General features: G+C 37.2%; 1 protein-coding gene across 1 annotated transcript; it reads right to left on the bottom strand.

Moving 5' to 3' along the window:
• Positions 1-7,379: 7,379 nt before the first annotated feature.
• On the bottom strand, positions 7,380-8,999 carry TMEM174 (transmembrane protein 174). The gene is made up of 2 exons (XM_039320784.1): positions 8,388-8,999; positions 7,380-7,478 (listed from the first exon to the last, which is right to left on the bottom strand). The coding sequence occupies exons 1-2, from the start codon at positions 8,997-8,999 to the stop codon at positions 7,380-7,382; spliced, it is 711 nt and encodes a 236-aa protein (XP_039176718.1).
• Positions 9,000-19,713: the final 10,714 nt, after the last annotated feature.

Genomic DNA, 19,713 nt, shown 5'->3' on the forward strand with positions numbered 1-19,713 from the left:
ATCTCACCCACTGGAGCTCATCTGACTGTAACACCAAGCAAAAGGTAGCAGTGGGTCAATTGCACCTTGTTTGCTTAAAGGGAAAACTGAACATCCTCACTGTGGATCAAACTGAACATCCTCACTAATAAATGTCAAAGGACAGCATTTTAGTGGCATTACTGTATATCTGGGGAAGAATAACTTACCATTACAAGTTCCTTTTTGCAATCAATTATTGTTGGTTACATTTTTCAATGAGACAACTAAATAAAAAAGAATTTATGGATTCATGCTTTCATGCTTCATCTTAAAAGTCAAGGGATGGAGAAGCGAACTCAGTGCTATTGCATAAGCCTGTGGATTTTTTTAATGTGTCTGTGCATTAGAAGCCAAAAGATTCTTAATGGGATTTTGTTCAGTTGCAGAATAATTGCTTGCATGCAGAAGGATCCTAGGGACCTCTGGTTGAAAGTTGCATGTCATGGTGAGAAACAGTTCTTTGCATGAAACCCTCAAGAATCAGTACCAATAAGAATGAACCCTATGAGGTTTGATAGCCCTGATCAGTTACTAGGCAGCTTCCCTTGCCTGTAATTCTGATACTTGCAAGTCTTCTTAGCTGGGGTCACTATATTATGTGGGATCATATATATAACATGCATTACTTGCTATTAAAAGTGTAGAATGCAAATAAGGATTGTGCAAGACATTCTAGCCTCCTGTGGTCCATCTTTAATGGGAATAAAGGTCAAAGTCCAATCTCATGAAAGATTGGATGAAGCACCAGAAAATCCATGCTCACAACTACTAACAAGAAATGCCTTCAGGCACCAAATTTAGCCAATCACACTTAGCAAAGATAGAGGAAAACATTGCACTTGGTTGCATGCTAGTAAGGAGGAAAAGTTCCACTTGGAGTCCCATTCTTGATGTAAAAAGATGCTCATATCAGTCACATATAACAAAACTGCCATGTCAAACAGTAATGGTCATAATCCTAGTCTGCTGGAAAACAGTGTGTGTTTTCAAGACAAAAAGAGCCAGTCTTACCATTAGTCCAGCAAAAATGCACGTGGAGAAAAAGAGAAAAGTGGAAATTAGATCTGTGCAATTGCAAGGACAATCCAGCATTCCTTAAGGTAGTCTGCTGTCATCAGCTGTAATGGACAGTGATGTCATGGGCTTTAAAGGATATGTTGTCAGGATCTGCACAGAGGATTAAGAAGAATCACCTTGTACTTTGCTTTAAACCCGTAATTCTCTTTTTTCCCCCAATTTTTTTATTAGTTTATAGTATACAATATAAAGAAAATACAAAAGTAAATAGTGGGAAGAATAAGGAAAGGGAAAGGGCGTAGAAAAGTGGGGGAAGGGAAGGAGAAAAAAGAAAAGTGTTGACTTCCAACTTCCTTTGGTGCAGTAAATAGAATATATATATCAAACTTCAACTTTTTACTTTTACAAAATAATATAACTAGCCATTTCGATTATAACAATTCTATCTAATCGATAAAACCCAAAATCAAAAAAAAATTTTTTTGCACCTCAAGCATGAAGTCCAGAAGTGGTTTCCAGAAGTACTTGCATTTTTTTTTCTTTAATCAAAACAGTCAATTTAGCCATCTCTGCTACTTCTATCAGTTTTTGCAGCCATTTCTCATTGTAGAGATCGATATGGTCTTCCATTTCTAAGCATAGAGTAATTTTGCTGCTGTCAACATATATAACATCAAATTTCCAATTCCCCCCCCCCCCAAGTCTTTGTCCATTAGCTCCAAGAGAAAAATCTCTGGTTTTCTTTCTATATTCACTTTAAAAAAATTTCTGTATTAACATTTGAATTCTACTCCAATTTTTCTTTGCTTTATCACACGTCCACCATAAATAATAAAAAGTCCCTTCTTTACATCTACATTTCCAATATTCATTTGAAAAGCCTTTATACATTCTCGATAACTTATCTGGTGTTAAATACCAATGATACATTATCTTATCAAAATTTTCTTTTAAGTTATAGTTTAAAATAAATTTTAAACTTTTATTCTACATATTCGTCCATTGTTCAAGCATTACATTATGCCCAAAGTTCCTTGCCCACTGAATCATACAGTGTTTTACACGTTCATTTTCCAGATTTAAATTCAATAACATTTTATAAACTTTAGCAATTATATGTTCATCACTACCACACAGTAGGATTTCCAATTCATTTTTAACAAAAACTAAGCCCATGATTCTTTTTGTTTAAATCTTTTTTTCAGTTGTATATATTTAAACCAATGGCAGACATGACCTACTGATTCTAATTCTTCCTTGATTTAAAGGGTAGGCTCACCCAAATTAAAGGATATTATTTTACCATAAGTCCACCAATTCGGCCTCATCTCTTTTCTTTAAAAAAGCGGCATCTTTGTAGAGAACCTTTTTGTATCCCAAACTCTCAAATGGCACATCTAACAAACGATTGTTAAAGTCAACATTTACTTTAACTTTATCACACCACAAGTAACCATGCTAACCAAACCTTAATTCATGGTCTTCTAAGTCCAATAACCTCTTACTCTGAAAGTTCGCCCATTCTTTTAGTCAAACCAGACATCAGGCATCAAAATACAATTTCAGATGAGGTAGACCTAAACCCTCTCTTTCCTTAACATCTTGCAATAGCCTATATCTAATTCTTGGTTTTTTTCCCCTGCCATATGATCTTTGAAATATCCCTCTGCCATTGTTTGAATGGAATATCAATTGCAAATATCGGTAGTGTTTGAAACAGGAAAAGGATCTTTGGTAAAACATTCATCTTAATTACAGAGATTCTACCCAATAGTCATAAGTGCACTTGTCCCATCTTAGTAAATCTTTTTTTAATGCCATTCCAGGGAGGTACATAATTATTTTAAAACAATTTTGTGTTTGTTAACATAACCCCCAAGTATCTCACCTTTTTCTCAACCCTAAAACCAGACTTTCTAGTCAGTATAATCACCATTCTGTAGGATCATATTCTTAATCAACATTGATGTTTTCTGCTTGTTTATTTTAAAACCAGCCAGAGACCCAAACTCATTTAAGGTAATTCTCAACCTTGACATGTTGGCTGGGGAATTGTGGGAATTGAAGTCCACCCAGCTTAATGTTGCTAAGTTTAAGAAGCAGTACTTTAAGCAATAACTTAGCCTGACCATGTAATATTTATAGTAACATTAATTCTTTTAGACTTTTCATCTTCCATGTGTTGAACTTGGTGCCTTCAAGATACTTTAGGGAATTGCCATGATCCCTGACCACTTTCTTATGATTTTAGAAATAGTGGTCCAAAACTGGCTTGCCTCCACTTCACATCAATATATCATTAATTATTCTGGGAGTAGATTCAAGTGATTATGTTATCAATTTGTTCTCTGGATGTTGTTTTGGGTTTATTAATATATGGCTTATATTATTGGCAAACAAGTAACATTCAAAAACTTCAGATGGCTTCAAGACATCTTAGCAACAATGCAGGGATGAATTTGTGATATTTGATATGCTATAATCCAGATGTAGATTGCTTAACTGAGAATTAGGGCAACATGTAAGATACACTTTAACATTAGACTTTAAAGATGATGTTATTCAACTCCAAGCTTTCCAGTCATTAACAGTGCAGGAGAAAAGAGAAAATTGAATAATACTATATCCCTATTGACACATGTGAATGTTGTTGGAAGCAAATTTTTCATCGATGTACTTTCCCAAGTTTTTACTAAGTAGTAAAGTCTGTAGAAGATTAACATACTTTGGCAAATTGTTGCTAAATAAAATATTATAAAACTAATTGGTTCCTTTCTGCCTATGTTATAAGCCATTTTTTCCCAATCTGGTGCCCTCCAGTTGTAATGTGATTGCAAAATTCTGAAATTCCAAGATTTTCAGCCAGTAGGGGCTTTAGGAATGCAGGATGTTAACAGCTCCAATCCATATGAAGTTGATGAAGATTCCTCTAAATTCTCTGGCTTTGCATAATGGGATGCTTTTAGAAATGCTGGATTCACATGTTTATTACAGCTTTTGTCATCTTCGGGGTGGGGGTGGGAAGAACCCATGAAAGCACTCAGTGGATGTGAAATATGTGTATTTGGGGAGCAGTTTCCTTCTGTGGGACTAGTATGACTATAGACAGCAAATGATTTTGAACTGTAATAACAAGAAGATTTTGTGGTAATCTCCTGACTATACAGAAAGTTAAAATCAGAGCCATATGCAACCAATCACACCAATGATGTATTGCTTGTCTAATCATTAACTTAAAATGCCATATAAGAATTTGTAATCCATAATAAATCATTTTGCAGGGATGATTCAATGTATTACTGACTAATGCAAAACAGGCTTCTTTCACAGGCAGGGGTCTGCCAAATATTAAGGGGGTGCTGGGCAAAACAGAAGAGAAAAAAGAGGATTTGGGATCTTTAATGACATAAATTATAGCAATTGTAGAGCAACAATACATCAGTGGTGGTTTGCAGATTATTGGTTTTTAAATTTAGGAAGATTAAATTAACTAACAAGAGTTTTGCCAGGATTGTGGTGTCATTATGATTTGCAAATATGGATTCAGCTATTTATTAAATGCCTACAAATGGAAAATTTTGGTGACAGAATTTTGAATATTGGAATATTCCAGAACGTGAAATGCCAATGGAAAGAGAAAGAAAGCACAGGAAGAAGAGTTTCCAATCTGTTTGCTGAGTGTTTTCCTGCACAAAGTTTCATAAACTACTGTTAAAAAGAACTGAGCAAACTGGTTTTATTTTAAACTTGAACTTGTGTTGGCTTGTGTTAATCTCTGTTCCACTTCACTGTAAAGATAACAAGAGGCAGGAGATTAGAAAACCCAGGTAACATCTGGGTGCTGACAATGGCCTTAAAGATTAAATAAGCTAATAATAGGGAGCAATGAAAGAGACTGGACTCCATTGGTTCCTAATATAGGATTCCCAGATGTTGGTGAATGGCAAGTAGCAGAAGCATGGGCAATAGTTAAGAATGAAGGAAGATGGAATTTAGTAATATTTGGAATGTTGCAGGCTCTGGGGAAATTTTTCCTCGAGTATCTCTGTAAATGCCACCTTCTGATCTGAGGTGAACCCCAATGAGGAGAAGTGAAATACTCATATCTGGGTGTTGATATTTTTTTCTTTTACTGATCTCTGATTACTTTTCATATGTGTTTGTTTCAACTCAAATTTCTTTATTTTACCCACACACACATGCACACTTGGCATACTTTGGTTTCTCTCAAATTGAAATCTAAACAATACCCTGCTCCCACCCGCCCAGCTGAAGTAACAAGAATGGGAGAAAATAGCCTCAAACCAAACTTAAACCCCAACCCCAATTCCTACCGTATGCACTCTGCTCTAACCTTTAGCAACTTCACAAAACCTTAAACTTTGGGAAGAACCACTATGGCAATGGTGGCGAACCTATGGCATGGGTGCCAGAGGCGGCACTCAGAGCCCTCTTTGTGGGCATGTGCACCGTAGGCCCAGTCCTAGGCCTTCAGCTGGGTTTTATAAAACCTTTTCGCTTTAGGCCTCTGCCGCCTTGTACAAAAAAATAAGGTTCAATCAATCAATTTCAACTTCTCGCGGGAAAAAAAAGATATTGCAAAGTTGGAATTGATTGATTGAACTTTGTAGCCCCACCCAGTCTGCCATTACCACCACAGCCACGCCCTCCCAATGGGCCACACCCAGCCAATGGGCCACACCCACCCGGCACCCAACGATGCATAAGTGGGTTTTGGGTTGCAGTTTGGGCACTCGGTCTCTAAAAAGTTCGTCATCACTGCACTATGGAATAGTGGTTACATCAGGATGCAAACTGGGAGACTGTGAGTTCTTGTTCCTGCCTTAAGCAGAAATTCAACTGGATAAACTTGGGCCAGAGATTCTCTCTCAGCCCTAGGAAGGAGGCAATGCAAACCATTTGCATAGAAAATTGCAGTCTTGTCCAGAGAGTCTTCAAGAATCAAACACAATTGTACAGATGGGAGAGGTTATGGGAGAGGTTCAGCCTCTGCACCATCACCCATCTTTTTCATCCATCAAAATGAGCTAGGTCAACCTTTTTTTCTTGCTATTTAGAATGTTATTTTAAAAATGAATGTTTCATCACCAGCCAGAATCATATTCACTTCCTAAATATCTCAGGTTTGACTGAATCCTACAATAACACTGCCAATAAAGTGACAAAGTAAACTGTATTTTTAAAAGCTTTAAATTAGTGATATTTTTCCAGAAGACCACATAATTTGCACCTCTACCAGTGATATCTTTATGGAAAACTACAAAGTTCTCCCTCCCTCCCTCAAAAAAAGAAGAAGAAATGATTATACACATACACACACATCCCTTTTCACCCTTATGGGTGGTCTGGGTCTTCCTCAGTTGTTGATCATTCTCATATATTTAAATGGGACTAAAACTTACCTAGTATGCCAACACCCCTTAGAATTCCCATCAAAGGATAAGGCAAAATGCAAAAGAAGCTTATCTGGAGCCCCACTTTGCAGTGCCTGGGCCTGACCAATAACCCCTGACCACCTTGAACAAGTCTCTGTGGAGCTCTCATGTCCAAGGCTTGCTGAAGCCAGGAAGTAAAGGAATCATTATATGGTCTTCATTGAGCAGCTACTGGAACAAATTTTCATTAGTCATCTTGTCTTGCTTGTTCAGCTCTCACTCTTCAACTTCTTTCTGCCGCCTGATCTTTTGCACCTCTCTAGACAGTGTTTTTCTAATATCAGCTTGGTATTGATTGCTGTACATTTTTAAGTACAATTTTTAAAAGAATGCTTTTAACTCATGGGTTGTCTTGTCTCTTGTTCCTTCCTTCTATTTGGCTCAAGAACTACAATAATAATGTAACATGTGAGTATTATCTTGTCTCTGATTCTCCATTTGCTGACTTGGTAAAGCCTAAAATAGGATACAAGTATCCTCATGTGCTCATTCCTGCTTCTTTATATCTTCTTGGGGTAAAAAGCACTGGTCCCTCCTCGAACTACTCATGCTCAAAAAAAGATCTGGATTTCACACATAGCCCAGGTTTAAATAAAAACTGAATATGCATTTGCATATTATTCAAGAACCCAGGGGCAGGGGGAATAGGTGAACTGGAATGGCAGGGTGATTTTAGAGATGCAAATGCAAAATGTTACACACATAGAAGGAATATGTCCACTTGCATTTAGTTCAGCTGCCTGATGAATGAAGAACTGTTTTCAGCAAAAATAGTTGTCAGTAAAATTCATGTATATGGTTTATACTTATTAAGATTATATACATACAGTATGGTGGTCTTATTGAAGTAACTGCAGTCTTTATGGAGATATTAAGCAGCTCTGTTTATGGCAAAAGTGGGAATAGTTTCTCATAAGGAGGAGGTAAGGAGGTAAGATCTTCATCCAATATCTCTTCAGTTTCTTCAAGACTGTTAGTTGACCTAGAAATGTTATGGGTGGATGAGCAGGGAGAGAGGCATTTTATAAGACGCAACAATAGCAAAACAAACAAAGGAGATATGAATAAAAAGAGATATTTCAAAACATATCACAAGTGTATTTTGTTATATGGAATGATGGGAACAGGCAGGGGGTCTTGGACATTTGTAGTTAGGGTGGGTTTTATATGCATGTCCAAAACGTGCCTGCATTTCTCCCTGCAAAACGCAAGTGAGAGACAAATGTGCACTTACTGTACAAAAGCTTGATGATGCAGAAAGGTCAATAGAGATTAGTGTGTCTCAGTATTGTTATCCTTATGCTTTTGTTTGAAAATGTGTTATTTAACAGCTGGTACTTTAATTATTGCAGCAAATTCAATATATAACCAAACATCATTTAAGTAGTATTCAGATCATATTATTGAAATACACTGTTGCGCCATAAAATGATAATTTCCATCATACCATTATAAGAAAATTGGAGGATATAATTGTTTTGTGTGTAAGATGCAACCTTCTCTTTACTTTATAAGTTCTAAAGCTCCAAAAATAAACTCTGGGTCTGAAATCCATGAAGGTCAGGTTGTGATAATAGATTATACACCCAGTAATCCACTCCTTTTATTTTGATTAAATTATTATGTACATTGGGCTAAAACAAAGTTCTTTCAAGATAAAAGAGAAATGTACTTGAGAAAAACACCAACACATGGAAAATTAAAGCTGCATTACTTAAGTGGAATAGCAATAGCTTCAACTTTATAGTTGAAGCTTCAGGCAATGCTTTCACTTAAAGCAGTGACAGGGATTTTACCCAAAGACTGATACCGACTCTACTTCCTTAATATCTTCCTTAATAATATGGATCTTGTAGTTTACCCTGAAGTATAATATTCCCAAATAACTTATCTTTCACTTATGGTGTCCAATGTAAGATAAGCAGAATAATTCTCTTCAGAAAAAGCTGAGCTGCCCATGGAAGTGACGTTATCAGAATGAGAATGATTAAGAATAGGAATTATTGATGTGGAGTCAGGGAGAAATTCAGAATGGCTCAATACTTCCTGCAAATTGGCTGAATTGGTAGCAACCCTTTCCTGGGTTGGAGAAGGCAGATAAGGAACCACTGCAGCTCCATGAAGAGTGATGGGCTGCCTAATTGCAGGATAAAGCCCATTATATGTTCTTTCAGTATCAAGTGACCTTTCTTCATTCTGGTTGCAGGAGTTGCAGGAGAATATTTTAAATTTGCATACAGCAATCAGCAAAAATGTCACACCCATTAACAGCAGAGTGGGTCCAAGCAATCGAGTCCATTCAAAGTGAATAACACCTTCATATTTCACCCATCCAATCACAGTGAAGGTGATTACTATAACCCCCAAAATTATTCCAGAGAAAAGTAATGTGCTGCCAGCTTTGTCATCATCAGATGCAGGGATTTCAGAGTGATTTGGCTGGCAAGGAGAGGCAGAAAACCCATTGGCAGAGATATCTTCCACACTGTTGTGGTTTTGCTCCATTACACAGGAGACCAGTTCTGAAATAGCCTGGAAAAGGATATGTTTAGAAAAATATTCCAGGCTGAATGTTCCTATTTGTTACACAAGAACTTTGTTCACATTGATGTAGTTAAACTACTGCAGACTCTGGACTTTCTAGTCCTAAAGGGGCCCTTCAGTTTATATTGTGTGTTACTCCAGATTTGTCTTATCTTACCTGCACTGTTTCTAGAGATAAATACTGACACGTAACCTCAGGGTTACATCTAACCTGTGCATCTAACCTACATTTAACCTAAATGAAGTTCATGCACAAATTACAAATAACCCATTAACCCCCATCTTCAAAAGTAGAAAAGATACAAGGGTGGAATAGGCAATAAATCTTCTTCTTGTAGTTGTTACTACATTCTCACTTAGAGCAAAAACTCAAAATAAAACTATTGGAAAGTTGCCTTGTCTTACCGCTCTTCTCTTTGGCAGTGTGTGTGCTAGATTTTTGGATATTTTCTGTAGGGATTCTAGATTATTTGAAGTGGGAATAGTATGTGATCACATCTCTACATTTTACAATGTTATCCACCTATCCTTGAGTCAGCAGAAAACTATGCTGGTTTGGATTTTGCTATCTTATCCCAATCCTGACCTTATGACCTCTGTTCCCAGTTGCTTCAGTCACCTGATTTCTTTCCAGAGTAGTGTAATGAGTAAGGAACTGTTATCCACTTTAAGGCTGATCTTGAATGAAGTCAGAAGAGGAAAATATTATTTTAACAGCTGAGAATGCCTTGGGGCTATCTCATTCAGGAGCTGAGGATAAGATGAAGGCAACATCATAAAGACAGTAAAAAAAAAAAGTGTTGCTGGAGTATCTGTAGCTGGGGATATCACCTGGTCCTGCATTTTGGAATCATTTTAGGCAAGTCACATTTTTCTAGCATATAGTTATGGTTAACAAAGAAATCCTATAAAGAATTTTGCTCTTTTCTAAAGGATTCTTTTCTCTAAAGAGTTGAGATCTGAGTCATGATTTTTGATTTCTCCCATTTGGTAAGTCAAATGTTACAAGTTTACAGGTGGGAGACTGATTACAGTCTAATTCAGTGGTTCTCAACCTTTTTAATGCCGTGACCCCCAACCGGTCGTAAGTTGAGGACTACTCAACCGGTCGTAAGTCGAGGACTGCTCAACTGGTGCAGCACCGTTTGCAGAATGGGACTTTTGGCGGGCTCAGCAGGGCAGAGACAGCCTAGATAATTCCTATTGGCTTTTGAAAGCCAATGGAATTAGACTCTATTCAAGAGAGTCTATTCTATTGGCTTTCAAAAGCCAATAGAATAAAAGGGAGTAGCACAGCTAAGGAAAAGGGGGGGGGATGGCGGACTGCGCTGTTTGGCGATCCCCGTGAAATGGTCGTTCGACCCCAAATGGGGTCCCGACCCACAGGTTTAGAACCACTGGTCTAATTGAATAGGCTTCCTATCTGAACTATTTTTTCTTCCTTGGTGCTTCTTCCAAGTAATGTTCTCTGAGTCTATGATTTGGTCTTTTATAAAATATAAAATAACATTGCCACAACTAATACCTAAACTGATTGCCGAGATATGCTTTCAAATTTAAACCTCAGTTTTAATAATTATAACACAGCTATTAGGATCTGTTTATGCTTGCACCTCTTATTTCTCCTCTATGCATGAATCCCAATTCTACTTAAAGTTTTAAGGCTATGATAGTAATTCAGGGAATGGTTTTTGGATCAAATAATATACAGTTTTGCAAACAAAAATAACTTCTAACTGTAATACATCTAATTTAGGTTTCTTCCTGAGATAGCTTGTTTTGTATTAATGCCTTGCAGAAATGCTAATTTGTAGCAGTGAATGAAGAAGACAAGAGTCAGAGGATGGATAGAGCTGTGTTACCTATATCCTGTTTCTAAAGTCCTTGATGAGCTATAACTAGTGGCATAAATGAGTTGAAAAATGTTTCAAAATCTAGTAAATATATTTTTACATAGTAGCCTAAAAACTTGCTTTCAATTTATCATATACGGTAGCTTCTTTCAGAATTATTGTGAGCTCACAAATTATTAAATTATTTCTAACTGTTCTTTAAAACAGCCCCTTTCAAAGCAACTTGCAAAGGTGAAACTCAAAATAAAAAAACTGGCTAAGGAAAACCAGTAGATGTTCACAAAAAGCCTGACCCAGCTGGTGGTGCAGAAGCTATGAATGCTTTGTGAGGGCATTTGTAGGTTGCTCCTGCGGCAGGCATGAAAGCAGAAATAAATTAAAAGCAGTGTCAAAATCTTCACTCAACATTTTTCAGCTTTTCAGGGAAGGGACTTGGTAATTCTGCAAGATTTTATCCACTGCATTTTTAAAAAATGATTTTAAGGGAATCCAGAAATATCAGGGGTCTTCAAACTTGGCCCTTTTATGACTTGTGGACTTAAGTAATGCTGGCTGAGGAATTCTGGGAATTGAAGTCCACAAGTCATAAAAGGGCCAAGTTTGAAGACCCCCTGGCTTAAATGGTCATTCTCAAAAATCTTTCAATGACATTTGAGTAATTACACTGAGGAAAAGAATGGAAACTGCAATTCCAGAATGTAAGTATCAGGTCTGGGACTAAATGAATAAGAAATACTTTGCCAGACACTTGAACCTATCAACCTAGGGGAAAAGCTAAAATGTAGTACAGTAGAGAGTTCCAGAATTCTCAAATTACTCAAATGATAAAATTTAGCTGGGAAAACCTGAATGCCCTCAAAATGAGGGAAAAACAATCAAAATCTTTTATTGCCATCTAGAGCAGTGGTTCTCAACCTGTGGGTCGGGACCCCATTTGGGGTCGAACGACAATTTCACGGGGGTCGCCAAACCACGCTGTCTGCCATTTTTTTCCCTTTTCCCTACCTGTCTTACTCCCTCTTATTGGTGGCCACACCCACTTGGGGGTCACCACAACATGGGGAACTGTATTATGGGGTCACGGCATTAGAAAGGTTGAGAACCACTGATCTAGAGGTTGCTTTTGTTTTTTATTTGGCCAAATTTGATTTGGTTACAAAGATCTGGAATCTTCTGCTGCCCAAAGCAGAATATCCTTGGATGCTCACGGGCTGGAACAGGTAATGGTGGTGTCATGTTGGCACCAGACAACATGGCCAATAGATGTTATGTTGATCCCACCCTCTGTGGGTCATTTGACCATGGCACCAACTAAATGTCAGCAAAATATGTCAAAATATGTATTTACAGGTAAATGATTGTGGCTTCTTAATTGATTAATTGAGAAAGCCCTAATATCACTTTGAAACAGCTATGGAAGACTTTAATATGTCTCAAATATAACCTGGAGTGAGAAGAAAACACCATCATGAGGACATTGTAGAAAAAAAGAGATGATTAGATATGCAGGTAGTCCTCAACGTACGACCACAATTGAGCCCAAAATTTATGTTGCTAAGTGAGACATTTGTTAAATTAGTTTTGCCCCATTTTACGACCTTTCTTGCCACAGTTGTTAAGTGAAACACTTCAGTTAAGTTAGCGACATGATTGTTAAGTGAATCTACCTTCCCCATTGACTTTGCTTGTCGAAAGGTCACAAACGGTGATCACATCACCCTAGGACAGTGCAACCATCATAAATATGAGTGAGCTGACAAGCATCTGAATTTTGATCATGTGACCATGGGGATGCTGCAATGGTCATAAATGTAAAAAATAGTCATCACTTTTTTCAGTGCTGTTGTAACTTTGACTGGTCACTAAATGAATTTGTAGATTATCTATATTCATGCTAGTATTAAGTCACTCTTAGAATAGAGTGAGCCAAAGGACTTGTTGAGTTGTTCTGCTTGTTCATCTTCACAGAGCATTTTGTATGATGATTCCTTTTTCTTTATTTTGAATACATAGATTCAAGCCATCTTGGTTGTATATCACACTTTGCTTGCCCTAGTTCTTTCAGAGCCTTAATTTTTCTGACACAATTTTAAAATTCTGTCTCTTCTAGGTAGCCTATTCCTCTTTTCAGCTCTGATATCTTTTTTTTGTTTTCAGATTTTTTACTAGACATTTTGTACAGCCAGCTGGTGACTTCTATGATCTTCCTCCCCACTTTCTTGTTAGAATGTGCAGTTGTGCCTTTTTTAGGAACTCCGTCGTTTCTTTTCCTATTAACTTTTGTTGTCATGGAGTGCTACTTCCTAGCATTGTTTAGATTGTAATTAACTTTTCTTTTAATAAAATAACTTAGCTTTAAATTCTTTCCATATCAAGAATTTCAGCATTGCTCCACTGTTCTGTTCAATGATGCTAACTTTCTAATAGGCGTGTCTAGGACTGCAATTTTAATTATTTATTAGAACTTAACATCATATTGTTATGATTATCGAGGTAACAGATATTTCTTAACCCCAAATCTTTTCTGGTAATTCCTGATAAGCATATGAGTAAATAAAAAGTTTAGCAAAAGAGCTCAAGCTCATAGAAGAGGCCAGGTGAAAAATAAACAAATGGTATAAGCTGTCTGAATTATTATTTACAACAATCACACTTCCTGTGAAATTAGTCATTACACAGTTGCAGGGCTGAAGCATTAACTCAATTTAATTTTAACAGTATTTTTAGCCATTGTCTAAGTAGGCTATTTATCTAAGGACTATAACAGATACCACTGAACAGATACCATTTATTTGTAAGTGTGCAGTTGCAGAGTCCACCTCAAAGCATTACAAATTATTAAAGCTGTACATAAACAACTCACAGAGTGGCAATGGTTCAGTGTAACTTCAAATTTAGGCTTCTCTGCCTGTCAAAGAATATGTTCCTATGATTGCAGTCCTGGATCTGCTCTCTGCATCTTTTCATGTAAATAGCTATATTATTACTCTATTAACATTGCTATTAATGCTACTATATGTTGCTATCTTGCAAAGGGGAACTGCAAGCATAGTTCTACACTGTCACATTTGACTACAAAAAGGGAAACTTTACCAAAAAGTGAGGCTGTAAAAAAAGAGATGGAAAAGAAAGAGGGCAATTATAGTGCCTGGAGGTTATTTAAATAATACTTTAACAAGTTCAGTAAGCAAAGTTCAGTAATAATAATAGTAAAAAGAAAGAAAGAACAGAGAAAAAGAAAAAAGAAAAAGAGGATGAGGAGCAGCTTGGCGAAAAAATTATAAAGAGAATAAGTTAGTGTGAGGGAAGTGGTTCGCTATTAAACAACAAAGGAATAAAAAGGATGATCAGAATATTGAGAAAGCACAAAAAGTTATCAATTGTTTTAACAGTTGTCTTTATTACAAAAGACACTGTATATTATATATAATTAACCCTGCATTGACTTTCTCAGGGTGGGAATTGAAACAACTAAAAGATACTGAGGAAACAAGAAAACAAATTAAGACATAAAGCAGAGGATCTGGATGGCATTCACCTGAAAGTTATTAAATAACATAAAAGTGAAATTGCTGACTTTCAAGCAAAAACACGCAGTTTGTCAACTAAATAAAGTTCAGTGCCAGAGAGCTGACAAGTAGCAGTTGTTCCAAATAGTCCAGCTTATAGCTCAGTGCAAGGATGGGTGAAGTGAAAAAAAAAACTCACATAACACATTGAGAAATACCTTCTGGTTTCATTCCTGTCCTCCACACTATTGACATATTAACCAGACTCTAAAAAAAAAGCACACCAGTTCACCAAACATCTAGGTCAGTACATCTGGGTCCAAAAATACCCAACCTGACAGATCAATAGATCTGAAGAAGGGTAGGAGGGAGCTCATATGGTTCACTGATCGGTCTCATCCTGATTCATCCTTTGCCCCAGTCAGTCAGCTGAACTATTTTGGAACACAGAATTATTCAGAAGACTGGTAGTGGAACTATTCACAAGCAGCCTAAGAGATACATCACAGGATCAACATGGCATGGAGTATTGGGCTTATTCCAGCTTCAACCATGGGCCCTCTGCAGCACTGGAGGCCTGTGACTCAGCTAGAGGAAAAAAATGGCAGAACTTTTATTTTATGGCAGATCCCAAATATCCAAAATCAATTAAATAATGCAAGGAAACATTACTATTATTACTGAACATGGCAAGCAGCACCTGAGAATATTTTGTGGAGCATGCAAAACAGAAGAATAGACAAAGCAATGCAACTTCTACCAAGCTAATAAAAAACAGAAATTGGCTTACTTTCCTAGTTTAAACCAACCTTTTGTGAAAAGAGCTAATTCTATTTTTGGAGATAGTGGTAACTCTGCTGTTGTTTTTTAAAGAAAAAGTCTACCACTCTTTTGAAATAACAACAACAACGTTGGAAGGGACCTTGGAGGTCATCTAGTCCCCCCGCTCAAGTAGGAAACCCTGTACCATTTCAGACAAATGGCTGTCCAGTCTCTTCTTAAAAACGTCCAGTGTTGGAGCATTCACAGCTTCTGGAGGCAGGTTGTTCCACTGATTAATTGTTCTAACTGTCAGGAAATTTCTCCTTAGTTCTAGGTTACTTCCCTGTTTGGTTAGTTTCCCTCCATTGCTTCTTGTCCTGCCTTCAGGCACTTTGGAGAATAGCTTGACTCCCTCTTCTTTGTGGAAACCCCTGAGATACTGGAAGACTGCTATCATGTCAGTCCTTCTCTTCATTATTAAAACATGTTTAAATCAGATCTAAATTGTTTCTGAACAATGCTTGATTTGTATAAGTGAGTTCATGTAATTTCTTATTGGTGCTCTACCAAGTAATACTCAGACATTAAATGGATTGGTGCTTCTGTGAAAACCAGGTGCCTGACCTCTGCAACCAATGCCAATTTGGATTTGGAAGAGAAGGTCATGCAGTCAGAAGGGAGAGGACAAGTCTACAACAGCTCAAGATGAACAATCAAATCTGAATAGATTCCAACCCGATCACTTCATCGCTAACTTCTCTGATAAGATGTAGCTGAATGTTTGTATGGCAAGGCTTGCATTAGGCAGAAGAGGCAAAACACAGCTTTAAAGACAACAGGTAGAAGTTGTAAGCTGCCTCTGTTGTGGGCTAAAGATGAAAGAGCAGCATAAGGAGACATATCATCTAAAGACATTGGTGAAGTGTAAGAACAACCCCCAAAGAAGCATGTCTTCGCATAGTGAATAATTAACTTGTGAAATTCTTCACCATGACACATAGTAATGGACATTAGCTTAAATGGCTATAAAAGGGGACTGGATACATTTGTGGAAGACAATTATTATGGTCTTGAAGACTTGTGCCCCTTATTGGCTGACTTCAAGTGCTTGAGCAAGAACATGATGTGGAAAGTGCAAATGATTCCATCCTTCAGGGTACAACAAGCTGTGCTCTATGTTCAATACCAGCAGCAATATTTTCGTAACTTACCCAAGCACAAGTCAATTTGAATTTACAGTGTGCATTTATAGTGAATGCCAAACCTTTTCTAACATTTTATACTCCTTAAAAGCTTTTAGATGGAGCAAAGCAGCTAAGTCAGCATGAGTAAAACTAGGCCTAATGATTATGCAAAAAAAAAAAAAAAAAATCAATTTCAAAGCTTATGTTAAAAGAACATCTTTACCTAAATTAATGTAGTAGAATGAAAAACATTGTCTTTGAGGGCAAAAATGATTTTCTTCTAAACCTGCTCTCAGATATACAGTAATACTTATGACTTATTGTAATAAGCATTTTGTAAAAGCATTTTGTGATTCTGAAGATTCAAGAAGGGGAGCAAAGAAAGACTAAAATTTTGTTGTTTGTGTGTAGTGTATGCACAGAAAGCATTCATAAACATTAGATTCAGGACTTTTACTGTAATGGTGAGTAGGAATAATTGTTTTCCAAAGAACATTTCAACATCATGCCATGTCCACTCCCCAAACCCTACAAAGCAGTCTGAAATTGGTTTATCGGGATGTTTTCAACCTTGGAATACGGAGAACTCTTGGATAACACAAGCATTGAAAAATCAATGTTTTCAAATTCAAAACAATTCAAATTCGAAAATAAAACCAACCACTTTTTGCAAGAACCATTTAATCAGTGGCCCCAATGCCTTTATCTCTGCTCCATGAAGGGAAATAAATTATTAATGCCAATCCATATTTTCACTAAAGGCTGCATTTGCCTACTTCCAAAGGGAAAACAAGTAAATCTGAGCATGTGTAATAGCATAAAGCTGCATGGCTACTAAAGTCAATCATTATCCCTTCTATTTAAAAATACCATTTTAAGGATACTGTGTGTTCTAACAATTTTGAAAACATGTTCCTAACGCTTAACTCCTAATGGCCATAGGTTCTAAAGATGACTAAAGAGGGGAACTACAAAGAAGATGCATAATTTTTAAAGTGCATGATCTAGAATTCATTGCAAAGTCAATTTTATTAGGGCTAACAGATCTCATCTGCAAAAATCCGGATGACCACTAGACACAGAAAGCTAACCCTAGTGTTTGGTTTATCTACTCTTTGATTAGAGTTTGCAACCAAGACATGCTAGTCCTAAACTTCAGGGAAAATTTGGGAATAGGATGGAACATATGGGGCACGTGCATTATGCCCCACTAGCAATTCCTTAAAGATGTTCCTGATACGAGCTCTGAATCATGCTTTTCTTTTCAATGCGAGATCATTGCACAGATCCACTCCTAATATCACTCCTGCTGACCCCAATGCCAAGGCAATCTTGAAGGTCCTGGAGAAGGATTTGAAGCTTAGGAGTCTGGAAGCAGAACAAGAGTTTTTTCCAGTTAGAAAAGTTAATCTACCAAATATATATATTCATCTTTCAAAAATAAAGACTGCTTTCTGTCCAGCAGCACATTAGCCAGAAGACGTCAAAACAGGCAAGGTGGCATCTAACTGCTGCAATTAAAGTCCTACTCTTTCATAATGCATGCAGTATTAACAAACATGCAAAAGAGACTACAACTGGTATTTTGTTTGTTTTGACTTCCTCTGTATACGCTGCTCTTTTCCTTCCTTTTTTATAATGCATTACAGTGCAGTGAAGCCAGAAATAAACTTGTTCATCAGCTGAACTCAACCACCTCCTTGGAAATACAGACCTGGCAGAGTCCTATTAGAGAAATGCTTTGTGTTAAGTAGATGAGAAGCATTTTCACTGGATTTATGCTAAACATAATCCATATGCATGCAGGAAAAGAAAAACAGGAGCTTGATCTTCATTGAAATGACAGTAATTATATAAATGTGTATTTTGTCTTGTATCATTTAACTTCTGTTGGAATGCTTCTGAGATTACCTTTACAGACTATCTAGTACAGGCTAAGTGATTGGCATCAAATGTGCGTTAAGACAAATACTGAATCTAGTACTGTCTCCTTTTTATGCTTATTTTGTCAAACTTTGCCCAAAAGAGATGGGGGGAGTACACACACGTATTCAATAATACTGTTTTTATTTGGTATGCACTGATATCTAAGCATAGTACAATACCTACTTTTTCTCCATCATAGATACACTGCATTGAGCTTGGGATGAGTAAATGGCCCAAACTGCCCTCTAGATGCACTTTACTGATTAGTTTCCACATATAATTCAAGTTGCTAGTTTTCACTATAAAGCCGTTCATGGGTCGAGGCCTGGAAGGTACCACTTTTTTCCCACCGTTTTTCCCTGTCCAGTAAGATCTGGTAGGATTGGCATGCTCCAGGTCCTCTTGGCAAAGCAATATCATCTCACGGCATCCTGGAGCTGTTCTTACCTTTTAGAATAGCTTCTGAAATCTGCATCTGGTGTTATAGGAAAGCCTGGAGTACTTTCAGCAGACTCCGGGGCAGGGAGTTTTGACTGCACTTGTGACATATGTTTGAACATTGAACTGTTGCTCACTGTTGGTTTCCTGATTTATCTTTTTTGTTAGATTTTTTTTCAAAAATATATTTGTATCATTGTACATTGCCTAGAGTTGGTTTGGTAACTGACACAGTCAGTAATTCAATTAAATGAAAAGAACTTCCATGGATGAACAGAACGGACTTGAATTTGAATCTCCCCGCTCCTGGTCCAACTCCTTAATCTCCACATTATGGTTTCTTTCATAATTATTCCTCATGACTACTCTGAGGCCCTTAATTCTGCAAGATGAAATGTGTCATTTGAGGCACCAAATATTTAAGACACTATGTGCTATTTTGCATTGTGATATTTAATAAATTGTCACACTTACAAATACCTTCAGTATCTTATGTCTTCTGAGCCTTTACAGCAGGGAAAAAAAGAGGAAAAGGACATATAAACTCTTCAGTATTTCTTCTAGTCTAAGTTGATCCTAACACTTGTTAAGATAGTAGTTGATTTGCTCTGGGTATTTAAACTTCATGCAGGGGCGTTTATGATGGTTCCCTTGTTGAATACCTCTTTAGAAATAGGAAGTTTATCAGTTTAAGGCATTCTATCCTGGTTCCTGCTGCAGCTTCCCTTATGGCAGTGGTGGCGAACCTATGGCATGGGTGCCAGAGGCGGCACTCAGAGCCCTCTCTGTGGGCACGCGTGCTGTCGCCCCAGTCCTAGGCCTTCAGCTGGGATTTCTAAAACCTTTTCGCTTTAGGCCTCCGCCACTGTGTACAAAAAAAAAAAAAAAGGTTCAATCAATCAGTCAATTTCAACTTCTCGTGGGAAAAAAAAAGATCTTGCAAAGTTGGAATTGATTGAACCGTTTAGTCCCACCCAGTCTGTTACCACTGCAGCTACGCCCA

The sequence above is a fragment of the Crotalus tigris genome, unplaced genomic scaffold (assembly GCF_016545835.1).
Source record: "Crotalus tigris isolate CLP2741 ecotype Arizona unplaced genomic scaffold, ASM1654583v1 scf7180000023687.2574627, whole genome shotgun sequence".
In the NCBI taxonomy this organism is placed as follows: domain Eukaryota; kingdom Metazoa; phylum Chordata; class Lepidosauria; order Squamata; family Viperidae; genus Crotalus; species Crotalus tigris.

Excerpts from the sequence above, each read along its gene's own strand:
- TMEM174 (XM_039320784.1), bottom strand. The coding sequence starts at position 8,999 with ATGGAGCAAAACCACAACAGTGTGGAAGATATCTCTGCCAATGGGTTT. Across the intron at positions 7,479-8,387 it reads CATTGGACACCATAAGTGAA|AGGTCAACTAACAGTCTTGA; the intron begins AGATAAGTTATT and ends CATAACATTTCT.